The 15,505-nt window shown below is 32.6% G+C and overlaps 1 protein-coding gene across 1 annotated transcript in view; it reads left to right on the forward strand.

The window, feature by feature from the left end:
• The first annotated feature begins 247 nt into the window (after window positions 1–247).
• The window catches only part of Su(Tpl) (Suppressor of Triplolethal), a 162,682-nt gene continuing 147,424 nt past the window's right edge, over window positions 248–15,505 (forward strand). Inside the window, exons 1-2 of the mRNA XM_035374206.2 lie at window positions 248–417; window positions 1,607–1,654. Coding sequence (XP_035230097.1) covers window positions 286–417; window positions 1,607–1,654 — 180 coding nt within the window. The 5' untranslated portion in view covers window positions 248–285. The remainder of the gene's footprint in view (window positions 418–1,606; window positions 1,655–15,505) is intronic.

Genomic DNA, 15,505 nt, shown 5'->3' on the forward strand with positions numbered 1-15,505 from the left:
GACAAAAATCCTTTTTACCCCCTTTTTCTTTATTAATTATTATTTTAAAATACTTAAAATTTTCTTTTTTGAATGTTTATCCAACATTATAAAGCTAGTTATAAATAAAACCAATATTTTCGTTTGATATCGAAAAAACAGCCCTGTCGCGATGGTAGCCTAAATTTTTCTGCGATTTCTTCAACATTGACTAAAATGAATTGGCAACAGTTGTGGAAGGCTATTAGTTACATGCCTTCTGGGTATAGGATACGCTCAGCAAAATAATTCCTGAGAAGGTCTAAAATGGCTGCTCTGTTAGAAGGGCAACAATATGGCCTATCCGCTCAGGACAAAATAAATAGTAATAAATCATTAGTTTTTGTGAAATTAACTGATTCGGCATTGAGATCAATAGAGGAATATGTGAAAAATAAGGTAAGAGATATCTGTACTGCATTTTTGCTGCAAAAATGAGTCAAAATGTATCTGTCTGGAAAAATACTTTACACGTCGCTGCTTATTTTGTTTTCTTTTAGATCAAATGTCATTGTAATTTCAATATGCATCCTGAGACAACTACTTATCATTACTAGAGTTTAATATTTTTGCTACGTGGTAAAAGATTTGTCAACATCGATAAAAATATTGATGGAACAGATGTCAATCGGCTGAAGATGCATACGTGTTAGCTGATTATTTAGCTTATGTTTACAACATTGAAAAATGTTAGAATAATTTACTAATAAAAATTTGAATATATTATATCTGGGGAGTTTGTCAAATTTAGAATTAAGCTGAATTTTATTTTCTGGCAGGAAATAGACTGTGTGTTTGATAGTATTGTAGTACAGTATTGAATATTACTGTACAGTACAGCATATTTTTGCGATAGATTGATGTCATTCGATTAATTTATGTGAGAAATTTAAACATGTATTGTAGCTGTCATTTTAGTTTTTGAATAAATTATTTGAAAATAATTTGCTTCCGATTAGAACACTTGTTTGCTAGACGTTTTATTAAATGTCTCGTAATTCTCTGTGTTTGAGTTTGTTTATAATCAGGCTTTAAGATAAATTTTGTGAGTTTTTTATGAGATATGTATCGTAAGAAGCTTATTTCAAATTTCATGTTTTGAAAATGAGACCAGCTGAATTAAGGTTTATTGACCCTCTATTAAAAACAAAATTTTTAATTGCATTACAGAGTTAAGTGACATCGAAACTTTGTCCGAAGTTTTGTATAGGTAATTTAGAAGAGGAATTTAAATCTTATTTCGTACATATAAATGCCAAATACAGGCGAATAATGAAAATGGGTGTCTTTATTACACTGTATTTCCATATAAACATACGAAACATATATTGAAGTATCTGCATTTTTTGTTATTCAGTATGGGAAAAAAAATGAAACTGTCTATCCATATGTCAGTGTTTTAATGATACAGTGGATAAAAATACATATAATCTAGTAAAATTGTTTTTAAATTCCGTATAGTATTATTAAAACTTCATTTTCTGGTACTATAAATTGTTAATTAGCTATTATATGAAATATATGTAATGATTTTTCATAAATATCTACTAATATATTAGATTTGTGATTGTATTTTTCTTTTTTTCAGGGGGATACTATTTCTAGGCCTACAATACAATTTCAAAATAGCAATGGGGTGAGTAATTTTTTTTTTATCCTGTGCCATATATTCAGGTTTTGATGTAAATATCGTGTTGTCATGACAAACTGAGTTTTTACAAAATTGATCAGTTGTATCACATATCCAGGATTAGTCAGTGTTCTTAGCTTATGCTGTAGCTGAAAATTGAGTTAATAAGATAATAGTGGTATTGGTTATCAAAGAAGTAATATTAAGCAGTAACAAGTATATAGGTTTTAATGATGATTATTACTAAAAGTATGGGTTAATACTTTAATCTTTATTGATTTTATTTAACTTATGAGCTATAAAAATTTCAAAATGTTACAAGATGAATGTTTTTCAATATATAACTCTCAAACTGAGTAATTTTGTTTGTGTCTTGCTCATGATCTGGTCTTTATGCTTATTACAAAGAAAGTTTTTATAATTTTCAGATAAATGTTATTTCTTAGTTATATGTAATCTGTAGGTATATGTAAATGTTTAATACATATCTTCCATGGGGTTTCTTGGGTAGGGGAAAATAAGGCAGTATTCTTTGGTAAGGGAATAGAGGTGTTGTGTGTATTATTTGTGATATGATTAAAAATTTTTAGTTAGCAAAATCAAAAAAAAAAAAAAAAAAAAAAAAGTATAAGTATGGAAATTTGGAACTAAAATAATAATTTAAATCTAGCTCATGATCTCATTACATAAGTCAGGAATGTACACAACAAAATATACGATTTCAAGACACATATTTGCATTTTCCAGTAAAAGAGTTTGTCTTGTTTTTTAAAATAAAAAATGCCAGTAGTACAAACTATTGTATTTTCCAATCTCCTCCCCACCTGGCTAAGCATACAAATGACAATAACCAAGCCATATGGGTGAGTACTGTGGATTTACATACTTTATATTATACTTTGCATCATTCACCTGCTATAAAAGTGCAAATATCAACCACATAGATTTTTTCCCTCTAAAAACATAGTTTTTCATAAGATACTTGTTATTATTTGTAACAGAACAGTACCTGTAGATTTATGATGATAGCTAAAAAATGCTTTTTGCCAACCCACTAACTTATCAATGAGTTGGTGACTTTCTGAAAGGGAGGTTTGCATATAGTCAAAAGTTACACATATCACTTTACTCTGGCATGAGGAAAGAACTCGTAAAAAAAAAAAAAAAAAAAAAAAAATGTAAACTAATATTTGTGAGTGATGTAATTTAATAAACTTTAATTAATAAGTCTATCAAAAATGAAGTAATATTAAGCAAGTATTCTAATTGTAAATTTAAGCAGTGTTTAACCTTTTGTTTAGGTTGTACAGAAATGAATGACACAAATGCGGCCACAGAGCAGAATACTATTTATTAACAAAAAACAAATAGTACATCAGTTAGAAATAATGCTCACCCAAGTCAATTAAATTCTGCCATCTGGCTGGGAGGTCCTGGAGGGCTTTGGTAAAGCAGTTTGTGGTGGTGTCCGTGCACCACCTATGGAAAATTGCATGCAATTCGTCAGAAGATTCAACATGTTGACCGACTGCTTCCTTCTTCTTTTCAAACAAGGCATAGTCCGAGGGGGCCAGATCAGGCGAGTACAGAGGGTGTGCAACACAGTGAAGCCCAATGCCTCGAGAGTGTAGTAGGTGTTCTGGCTGGTGTGAGGACGTGCTGTGCCATTTGCTAGATGGCACTCTTGAATGCGCCGTCGCAGCATTCTGCAACCTCACAGTACCAGTTGCTGTTGATGATGTACCCAGGCTGTAGCCAGTCCACGAGAAGAATGCCCTCAGCATCCCAGAAGACTGTTTCCATTTGTTTCTGCATGTTCAACATCGGCCTAGGCTTCTTGGGATATGGGCTTGATGCATGCTTCCACTCCATGGAGCTACATTTGTTTTCGAGAGTGTCATGCAGAAACCATGACACGTCCCTGTCAGACAGACCAGACAGGCGAAGAAGTCATCCAAATCGCCATCATGTAGTGCTAGAAGTTCTTTGCAGATATTGACATGCTTCACCTTTTGTTGTAGTGTGTGTGCATGAGGCACACACTGTTATCTCCAAATCACCATGCGCGATCGCCTGCAGTGTTTCTCGCGCAAGCCTCTTTCTTCATCTCATTGAACATTATGTGCCTATTCACTATAATCAAATCTGACATGGCTGCGACATTTGCTGCTGTATGCAATGCTGCTGGTCATAACCTGCTGACATCTTTGGCTGCGGTCTCCACTCCACTGCTGAACTTGACCAACCAGTGTTACACGGTACACTTTGAGGGTGTTTTATTCCTGCACATCAGCACCATGCGACGATGGATTTCACTACCCTGTGTCTTTTCCTTCTGTAGGAACCATGTTATCCACTGCTGACCGTGATAGTCACTTTCCATTATTGCTGTTCATGCTTTCAATGATGGCAGCGAAAAGGATGGGCGCTGACTTATGCTGTTTGACTGAGGCCAGTGCCATCTATGGTTTCTGAGTAGTTCATGTCCCCTTGGGTCTTTTTCATTTGTTTTCTCCTGTCGCATCGTGTAATAGTTTCATTTTGAGAGCCGTTGCGTCAATCATTTCTGTACTATCCAAGTAATTATGAAACACCATGTTTAAGCTGTTTTAGTTTAGAGGTTTATTAGTTTAGAGCTTTATTAGTAACTAATAAGCAAACAGCTTTATTAGTTTAGAGGAAGATTTTTTAAGATAATTGTTTTGGATTAATAAATGGATAAAAAATATAAAGAAAGTTCAGCAATGTTTGTCTATTAGATATATAGCAAAAATATACCTCAATCTTGTGAGTGGTTCACAAACTTGGCATTGCACACTCCCTTGACTTTGTCCATGTACATTGATACTCGCCATAACCAAAATTATTCGTGCGAAGGGTGTCGGCTTTGCTAGGATCCAACACTACTTTTATTTAGTCACATGACTTGTTGTCACTTTATATATGTTATATGATTACTTAAAATATTTTGCTACTTGTTGTTATAAACAGTTTAGATGATAGTCTAATGAATGAGAGATTATAAAAACAGTAAATTAAATAATTATGTAAATTAATTAATATAAAGCAGGTACAGTTTCTGAACTAATATAAAAGATCTGGTCACTTAGTTGGTTAAAAAGCATATACAGTCAAAAGTCGTTAATTCGGACACCCGTAATCCGGAATGATCTATAATCCGGACCTCAAAGCTAAAATCTTTCTGCGCATGCGCTGCATTGACGCACGCGCATAGGCGTTTTACTCGTGCGCGCAAGACATTTAGGACTGCGCATATGCATCTGCGCAAGTGCAGAATACGTTTTCGCGTGCGCGTTTAATGTATGACGGACGGTATAAGCTAAAATTATCTAATTATCTATTTCAGTTAATGTTGATAATTGCGTTGTTCCTTAATCTTCAAATTGGATCCGGCTTATTATTTTTTGCAGACTGTTAGAGCAATTTTCTAAAAGTAAGCTTGAACTTTCGATTATGTCAAATAGAATTTCCGATGCTGCAGCTCCCAAAGGATCTAGAAAACGAAAGTATGTTTCGATGTCCATCAAACAAAAAACGAATGGCTACAAAAAATGGATAAAAGCATATCCTTTGTTTATCTAACCGTTCCGAAATCTGTTTATCAATTTCACGCTGCTTTGCGCGGGGGCACGTCGCGGCGCGCAATGAATTGGAAGTTGATCTGTCAACACTATCATTATTTTCAGGGCAGATGTTTTTATTTTAGTCGGCTTATAATTCCTTACTAAATGTAGTATTTCATTTCGATGTACTCCGTCTTTGATATGATTTAAATCAAATTCCTCGTCATTATAAATATCACGAATACAAATCACATAGTTTTCTGGTTGCAATTTTCTAATTTCGGCTATGAGTAAGGTATGCTTTACGCATCCGCGCGTTAAAAGAAATGTTTAATAAAGTAAACAAATAAATATTAGGCTTCTTTTTTGGTAAATTTGGATACCCTTTAGATCATAATTGCTCATTATTTTATAAATTACGGTTTCATATTTTTAATTTTATAATTTCTGCATGCCATCTTACCAGATTTAAACTGATGATCTATAATTCGGAAAAATCGATAATCCGGAATCGCCGAAGTCCCGACGAGTCCGGATTAAAGACTTTTGACTGTATATAAAATAATTTAAAAATAAAAGAGTTTATGGCTTAGGGAAAAACTAGTAATGCCGAAATTTTGTACGAGTTGCATGCTTTTAGATGTGTTTAATTTAAAATTTTTAAGAAAATATTACTTCCAATTTAAACATATACTAAGAATAAGTTTAAAATGAATGATTTCTTGAATAGTGTATATTTTATTTTTATGAAAATCAATATATATATATATATAAGATAAAAATATGTGAATCAAAATTATAATTTAAACTAACTGTAAAACATTAATTCTCCCTCTCTAATCTAAAAATCACAATAACTTCTGGATTGCATTTCTAGATCTTTTCTTTTCCTTCTTTTTTTGCATGGCCTACGTAGCGCTGATGACGTAATAATTAAGAACTGAGACTACCATTATAAACCAAAACTTTTCTCTTCGCATGCTTTCATCTTTCATAACTATGTACTTCAGCTTCTGTCTGTGCTGTTCTTGGACGCAATTTTGCTACGCTGCTTCCTATTGCGATAATATCAATAATGTAAACGTTCTTGAACAGGCATGATTAGGGTTCCAAGTGATCTGTGGTCATAATGTCAATTCGAAATAAAAATGGAATTAAAATCACCTCGACTGCCAAGTTTTATTTACGAAGTCAACACATTAGCTTACGACGCAATCAGAATACTTCCTCTTCAATATAGGATAACTATGCATCAACACTGCTGCAGCTTTTCCTTTTCTTGTGCTTTATGTCAGTTTATATATATAAAATGAGAAAACTGTAATAAGAGGAGTTCAATTATGGAAAAATAACCAAACAATAAATTAATGATGTTTTTTTTTTTTTTTTTTTTTTTTGGATAATTCCATCAGTTATCTCCAGGATCATTTTGGTATATCCATTAAATGAGAATATGTCTTCCAAACAGGTAGTTTATTAGTGATATGTTTTTGTCTCGCGAATCTACACTAAAGAGCCAAAGCATTATGACCACCTATTCAATAATGCATCACATCATCTTTGGCCTGCCAAACAGCTGCAGCTCGCCTTGACTGGTTGTTCCGAATGTCTAAGCAGCAGTCATGCAGAGTCGAGATACTCCAACATGGTGGCGTTTGAGTTCAACTGGGCCACACCATGACATCCCAAATGTGTTGCATTAGGTGTGTATATCTGGCGAGACAGGTGGCCAGAACATTAATTGGAATTCATCCTTATGCTCCTCGAACCACTCTAGGAGCAGGACAGTGTCTTATGTACCAGTCAAGCCTTGTGACATAGGACACTGTCCTGCTGGAAGATTCCATTTCCATTTGGGAAGACAGATGCCGTGTAAGAGTCCGGCTGATCTTCAGTTATAGTCAGTCTGCAGCTTTCATGGTCTGTTCTATCACAACTAAGAGTTCTAGAGCCACCCATGAGAACACTCTCCCAAAGCATAATACTGCCACCACCAGCCTGTGTATAACCTGCCATACAGTCAGAGAGTAATTGTTTGCCTGGAAGACGATGTACCCTGACATGACCATCAATATGATGAATGAGAAATTCATCCAACCCAGCAATTGGCTTCCACTTATCCATGGTCTAGCCTCAATGTTCCCTGTCCTACTGTAAGTGTAGTTGACAATGAGCCTTGGTCAACAGAGGCACACAAGTCAGACGTCTGCTGCACAGTCTCATATCCAACAGTGTCCACTAAACTGTGTGTTCTGAAACACGTAGATTTGAATTGTATTGGGATATCAGCTGAGCCACTGTGTGGTGCAGAATTTGCTGTACCAAGCGGGACAGTCTCCGACATCCTTTTTCTCTGATTATGTGTGGATGTCCAACACTTTGGCGTCTACTTCTGGCTTCATCCTTTATCCATTTTGCATAAATATTAACAATGGCAGATTGTGAACAATCTACCAGTCATGCAGTTTCGGAGATACCTATTCTAAGTCTTCAGGCCATAACAATCTGCCCTATATCAAATTTACTTAGATCAGCAGATCACTCGTAAAAGTACGAGAATGATTCCTTACCTACTCCAACAGCAGTTAAATACCATTCCCACTTAATCATATGTCTTCCATGTCATCCAGACAAGTTTATTTAAAAATGTGGGGATGGCCATAATATTTTGGCTCAGTGTATGTACTTAATTAAGGGAAGTAATGTTTTGGTCCAAAAATTTGATGGTGAGTTTTCAGTGAATAAAATGAATTAGTGTCACTGCAACACATTATTACTGTTTTTATGAATGATATCTGTGTGGGGGACCTTTTCTTTTTTGTTTATGATTACTGTTGTATCAAATTTCACCAGATTTTTATTTTTTGTACTTAAGCTTTTGCATTCATATAAAAAATTGCTTAAGTTTTGGGTAAAATTGTACAGTTGTGATACTTTGCTCGAAGGCTGTAATAGAATTTAATGAAAAATTATAGCAAGACATAATCCAAAACTTTTTAGTTTTAGTATTTAAAACTTTTATATTAATGGGAACAACATATTACATTTTCACTAGACTTGATAAACTGCAAGTGTGACTTTACTTGGAACAGATTTTTGTGGAAAAATATAAAATCACTGTAATGAGAGTTTGGCGGACAGATTTGTAAAATTGTGCCACCTACAGGGTTGGATCAATTATTAAACAATATAAGTATATGCGTAGGGCATCAAGGAAGGGGGCACTAAAATTTTTCTATTGCTGGTTTTATTATGGAATGTATGATGAAGCTAAACCAAAACTTAGAGGGAGAATATATGAAGCAAAAGCCTTTGTAAAAATATGTGAGGGTACCAACATCTTTTAAGTGCTTAGGGCCTCTAAAAGTCGTAATACAACCTTCACCTAGTGATTGATTCCGTAGTATTCAGATTCAGACTGGAGGCAACCAAACACATTCGAAAAACATCTTCATTTCAAGTGTGATTTCAAATTTCGAAAATGCCAGTCTAAGTGGTTTAAGATGCAATAATTATTCTTTTGACAAAGCAAAAAACCAGAGAAGAAGAGAAGTAATGTTTAAAGCTAAAAGAAATTTAAAAAAAAAAAAAAAAAAAGGTTCAAATTTTAATGTTAACCCACAGGGGCTATTTTTAATTTTCTGGTTTAATATAGTTTTTTGACTTCCCTGTTCATCACTGTGTTGTTGGACTTTCAACAGTACACAACAATAACTGCAGATCAGAATGAATTGAGATTTATTGATACTATAGAAATAACATAGAAGAAAGTTAAATTATGGTATTTCTTTCAAATTATTTTAAATACATTATAAACCCTTAATTTCTTTGATTAAAAACCAATTAAATTATATGTTATTCAACTACCCACAAAATATTCATTAAAAAATAAAGGAACAAAGATTTAGTTATGTTTTTAGGAAAACTATTTTATAATACTACCAATTATAACCTAATGAAATATAGTCCAAAATTTTGTTTTACAAACTTTTCTATCGATTGGAGCATAAAAGATTTTGTTTTCAAATAGTCAGCCAGATGTGTTACTTTATTGAACCCTCTGAGCATTATAGGTTTGGCTCAGAAATTTCTAAGTTGTCCAAAATGTCATCAATAAGTGGTATTTTCCTGATTATATTTCCAAAGTGACCCTCTCACTTTTTACATTGACTCCTTTTCTTCCAGTATACATCCAGCCTAAAATCAGATTTTGATCTTCCATATTTGCAGCTAAGACCTCAGTGCATGGATGTGATCTTATAGTGATTGGATAACTGAACTCAAAAGATATGTTTTGGAGGACGTATCTTTTGAGTTTTGATTTATTTTTCAGATGGTATTACCATATTATCTGTATAAATAGCAAATGTAGTGTTGGGTATGTGTGGGATGTCATTGATATGAAGTATGAAAATAGCTGGACTTTGTGGGGCATCTGCGATAATTTGCCGAAAAGGGAAAAGTGAGAAGAAATTACTGACAGCAGAGAGTGATATTAGATTCTCATAGAATTTTAACATTTGTGTAGCGTAATATTCTTTTTAAAAATGCGATTTCTCATGCTAAGAATTTAATACTGGAAATGAGTATTATCTGTTTACAACAATTGTGATTTATTTATCAGGTGGTATTTTTGTATATCAAAGTTTATTGGAGTACTTTAAAATAGTACCACAGAACTCTGCTTATTCGTATACTGTATATCAGTGCCAAAGTAGCAAGCGAATATAATTGCATGATAAAAACTGTATTTTAAAGAACTTAATTTTTTTGAACTTGTGTTTCATCTCATTAAGTGGGGGGAAGTTTCCCATATGGCCCATACTGTAAACCAGGGTTTCTTAAACTTTTTTCATTTGCGACCCCTTTTTATCACTGAGAATTTTTTGAAATCCCCAGGACCCCATAATATTTACAAACATTTTGTGGGACCCCAAAAGTATTGCACAAAGCCGACACACGCGTGTGAAACTGTCATTTTTTTCATTTGTACTGTAATATACTATTGCAGTTTATTAGGTCATTAACTTTAATTTCTAATTTTAAGACATAGATGAATGTGAAAATTTTAAATAAGTAACAGACGAAATGACAGCGTCATGTGCAAAGTAAGGAAAATAAACGTTTCTATTATAAAAAAAATACGTCAAAACGTTTTCATTTTTTTCTTTGTCTGAATTGTCTTATCTTTATCTATTTTCAGATACATTGTGTAAAAATATTTAGTAATTGTAAAATTTTTGGTAACCCCCTGCTGCAGGTTTGGATCGCGATCCACAGTTTAAGAAACCGTGCTGTAAACTAAGAGTACCCTACTTTTTTCTTAATCATACTTTGTTCATTTGTAAATTTATATTGAGAATGTAGTAGAATCCTCATTAAAAAAAAAAAAAAAAGTTTTACTTATATATAGTAGGTACATTTTTCATAGTCTGCTTATCTACATTCTCATAAATGAACTTAATCCATCCTGCAACAAAAGTTCATGAAATTGTTTTACTTCAGACTAGGTAGAATAGGTATAAAGTGTAGAGATATACGTAAGCTTACTGATGTGTTGATTATCAATAAATAACTACATCTGGAACCTAATGAAAGTTAGGTTTCTGACTGTTGGAACTAATTAGAAAAACATTTTCATATGTATGAGCTTTCTTTTATAATTTTTTTTGGGGGGGATCTCATTGGTAGATTTCTAATATATTTTTATCACTTTTTAAATATCTGACACATATATGTCAAAAAAAGTATTTTAAGGAAACTGAAATTTTTAGGTAGGTGTTTTAATTAGCTTATAAATTGCATAATACAGTGTAAAAAATCCCTTTATTCCTTTATGAATAATGAAATATTTTTTTATAGTAAACAGCGAAAATTTTTATTTATTTGTTTAAAATTCTAGAGTTCTGGCTTTTTAAGTGTATCGAAAAATTTTCCTGTAATTAGTATAAAGATTTACAAATATTTGTCCCTTGGTAACAGCGGAGGCTCACTGATTGGCTAGTTTTTACATTTCTGTTGCTTGCTTGCTTGCTCCCTGGAGTTGTTTACCAAACTGTCAAAGCTGTGTGTATTCACTTGCAAGCTGCCCTCTTTAAACATATGTGTATCTTATTCCATATTTGGTACAATGCATGGAGATTGCTAGAAGGCAATGAATGTTGTCTTGGTTATAATCCCAAATTTGTTTTGAAAAGTGTAATTAATTGCCTTTAATAAGTAATTATTTGTGATTATTATCTTAGCTTTTCTTTGAATTTGTTGAGTGGCATTAATGGTTTTACATAAAAATTCCTCTGTTTAATAGATTAAAATTTTTATAAAGCTGTAAATAAATCAAAAATAAAAGTTATTTATTTTGTTTGCATCTGTTTTAATTTTAGTAAAATTAGGTATTTAAGAAAACAACAAACCTGGGACCGATCAGTTATTCACTGGCAAATAAATATGCTGATTTATTTGTGACCACTTAATTGGCGCATCTCCGATAATCACATGAACTCAATGTAATAGGAGAGGTGTGTTCTAGACTAATCTAGATGCATTGCTGGTAAGATCCCACCACAAAAATACGCAATTTTACTGTTTTTTTTTTTTTTTAATTTACTGTCTATTTTATGTAACTTATATTTTGAAGGTACGTCTTGAGTTCTTATGCCTTCTAAAATAAACTTTGAAAAAATGCTAATCTGTAGTTCGTTTCTTTTATCTGTTGCAATTATGCGTGCGTCTGGATTTTTAACGAATTATCATATTAGTATACGCGTATGAAAGTCGCATGAAGGAAATTAAAAAAAAATTAGGAACCTTGGTATGTCTTTGCAGCATATAAGGCGAAATGAGTACCATAATTAAATTCGGTATTTATTTAAAACGCTCATCTCATAAGTTTTTTGCGACATTTGGAATATGCACGTTACAGTTTGGATAATTAAATGCGCCAATATTAGCGCTTGAGTACCGTGGTTGCTTTAACAAGAACGTACATTGCGGGGGGGGGTCAGTTCTATATCTCCCGTTCTACTGGGCCGATTGACGAAATTCAAATTACGTTTTTTATGTCTCGAAAGCGCGACGTAGGATATGTATTAGATTATAAATAGCATTTTTCAAATATAAGTATTTTGACACAAAATCGGACTTTTTCTGAAATGACGTACCAATTTTTTGCCGTATTTCGATTCCTCGATTCAAATTATGCCTAAATATTAAGTTTTGTAAAGTTTAGTATGACATTTACAGAGAAATAAATTTATCTTGGTGCATTTTTTTTCAGTTTGCGCCAAAAATAATTCACTCGGTGAACTTCTTAAAGCAACCTACCTTTGCCGTCTTTCTTTTTGCACGAGCGTGACGCTTATAATAAATACGTCAAATTTCAAAGCTCTACAAAATGTAAATTCACCGATAAGGCAATATAAGGCTAAGGCAATTTTGAATGAAAGACTCTAATTTTTTGCAGGTTTGTTTATTTTTTGCATATCCAATGCAGGGGCGAAGAATTATACATCTTCTGAGTATACAGAGACCATTTGCTTTAAATATAACTAAAGCATTTCGAAAAACATTTTCAAACGCAATAAATGTCCAGGCCGGTTTAATATCACTCCATATCAGCACAGAACTAGAAGCCACAATGCAGCAAGTAAAATAAAACTACTGCGCCACGTAGCTACTTTTAATGATACTCAGTTTTCCCCATATGTTTATGAACGACAGCCAAATCATTTGGAAACTCATCCATCAATACAAGGATTAGAAATTTGGGTCAAAACAAGTAATAAATACCTTCTTCCTGCTATAGAATATGAGATCTATACTGATGGATCTAAAATTAATGAAAATGTTGGATGTGCTTTAGTGACACTTCATAATGGCATCATAATTCACCAATGGAAGGGTCAGCTTCACAAAAATAATAGTGTATTCCAAGCCAAGGCGATGGCAATAAGTAAAGCAATAAAATACGTTAAAGAACATTGCAGATATAATCTATACTATTAATATAACTATAAAATCTGACAGCCTTTCCACACTCTACGCAATTATAAATCCGAAAACTTCCTTATCTATTATTGCAGCAATTCAGAAAGATTTACAACTTAATGTTTCATTCAAAGTAACTCTAGAATGGATAAAAGCTCATGCCCGAATATACGGAATGAAATAGTGGACCCACTAGCTAAAGAGGCTGCTATAGGCCAAGATGCAGAATTTATAGATATCCCATAACCAACCTCTCATAAACGGCATCTTGTATCAATTGCCATATTAAAATGGCAAGACGAATGGAATAACAATGAAACAAGTAAAAGAACACATCAACACTTTGCCAAGGTTAATCCACAACGGCTAATTGCAAACCCACAATTAGTGCGCTTTGTTTCAGGCCACGGACCTTTCCCCGAATATTTCAAAACGTTTGGTATTTCAAACACGAGTACCTGTATTTGTGGCCAGCTGGAAACGCCTGAACATTACATTACTAACTGCCCACTCACTAAAGATTTTCATATTAAAATGCCAACAACAAATATTCATGCTTTTAGTAAATTCTTAGTAAAACAAAAATGCGCAGCGCGAAAAATCACAAAAACGATGGACATCCTTGCAAAATTGGGAACAGATTTATGTCAAGTAATTATAAAAAGATGTAATAGTGTAATAAATAAAGAAGTAAAGTAATAAGTGCAATCTATAATAGAGTAAAGCAAATAACATCAGTGCTCATAATTTGAAAAAGTGATTAATTTCTAGCAAAAAGTATCTATCATATATATTATATTTAAAATGTACGTGCATTTAATATGTACATGCATTCAAATTACAATAAATAAATACTGACTTTTCGCGATTGTGAAGGCATGACGCATTGGTAGTTAAATTGTCATAAAAGATATTATAAACTTGAAAATCAAGTTACAAGAAAGCACAACCATGTTGATTCGGTGTGATCAAAGACAGATAGGATTCAGTGGCATACAAAAGGAAGAGACGAAAAACTTTTGAAATAAAACGTACTATTCTGGAAGAACTTAGCACGATATATAAGGTATAATATTAGGATTGCAATAGAAACCATGATACTGAGAAACTCATGAAAGAACTGCAGCAAAATGAAAGGAATTTTGTAAGAGGACTTAAACAACATTCTAGTTGAAATGGTACAAATAACAAAAGAGAAACTTCACGATAAAGAAAAAAATATATAGACTGTTTAAAATAAAGAGAAATTACAAAAGAAAGAAATTCATTAGAGAAAATTCTCCAATCAAAATTTATGTAATAAGTTATGTTAATAATGTGAATACAATTATTGTGTAAACTTTATTTGTAAATCAGCCACAATATATGGCAAGGCAAAAATTTTAGAATTATTAATAAATACTAGACAAGATCGGCCGTGGGCAGAACCGATTAACCGTAATGGTAGAGGGATGGTGCCCACGTCCTCCGTTACTACTACTACTAGGACTAGAAGTACATCTACTTTAAGATGATGGAGGTTATAATTCAAAATTATTTTCGAAAAATTTATAAAAATATTTAAAAATATAAATTTTAAAAATAAATCACAGAAAACTGGCGAATTTTATTTGAAATGAACCTAAATTTCGAAATGGGAAAGGAGGAATCAAAAAGAGAAAAAAAAAAAAAAAATTATCAAAGTTACAAAATTAATCATCAAATCAAAGTTAAAAAAAAAAAAGAGATATTAATAAGTATATACCAAATTCAATTAACACGGAGGAGCTAAAATTTTGAGAGCTAATTTTTTAAAAACTACTCTTTCGATTTTTACGAAACTTGCCGGTTTGGCGTAATTTGAGTCGTAGAATCGAAATATGGAAAACAGTTGGCCTATCATTTCAGAAAAAGTCCGATTTTGTCACAAAATACCTATGTTAGAACAATTCTGTGTATAAATCTAATAGATATCCTAAATCGCGCTTTCGAGACATGAAAAACGCAAGTTGAATTTCGTCAATCGGCCCAGTAGAGCGGAAGATTTAGAACTGTCCCCCCCCTTTTTTGGGCATTGTACATTAAACAAAGAGAAATGTTATGATGAAATATTAAAACTTCAGTTAGAATTTGAGGGACTTTTTTTTTTGTGCAGTCTAAATGTATAAAAAATTTGTTGCAGCCGTGGATACTTACATTAATAGAATTATTAAAAAAATGTATGTTTTATTATTTTAAAATTCATTCAAATTAGTCAATTTTTTGTTTTGATATTTTAATATTTTATTTATATATATGAAAGTATTTT

Source organism: Stegodyphus dumicola, chromosome 7 (assembly GCF_044657685.1).
Source record: "Stegodyphus dumicola isolate Sdum_Otavi_A_Nest chromosome 7, ASM4465768v1".
Classification (NCBI taxonomy): Eukaryota; Metazoa; Arthropoda; class Arachnida; order Araneae; family Eresidae; genus Stegodyphus; species Stegodyphus dumicola.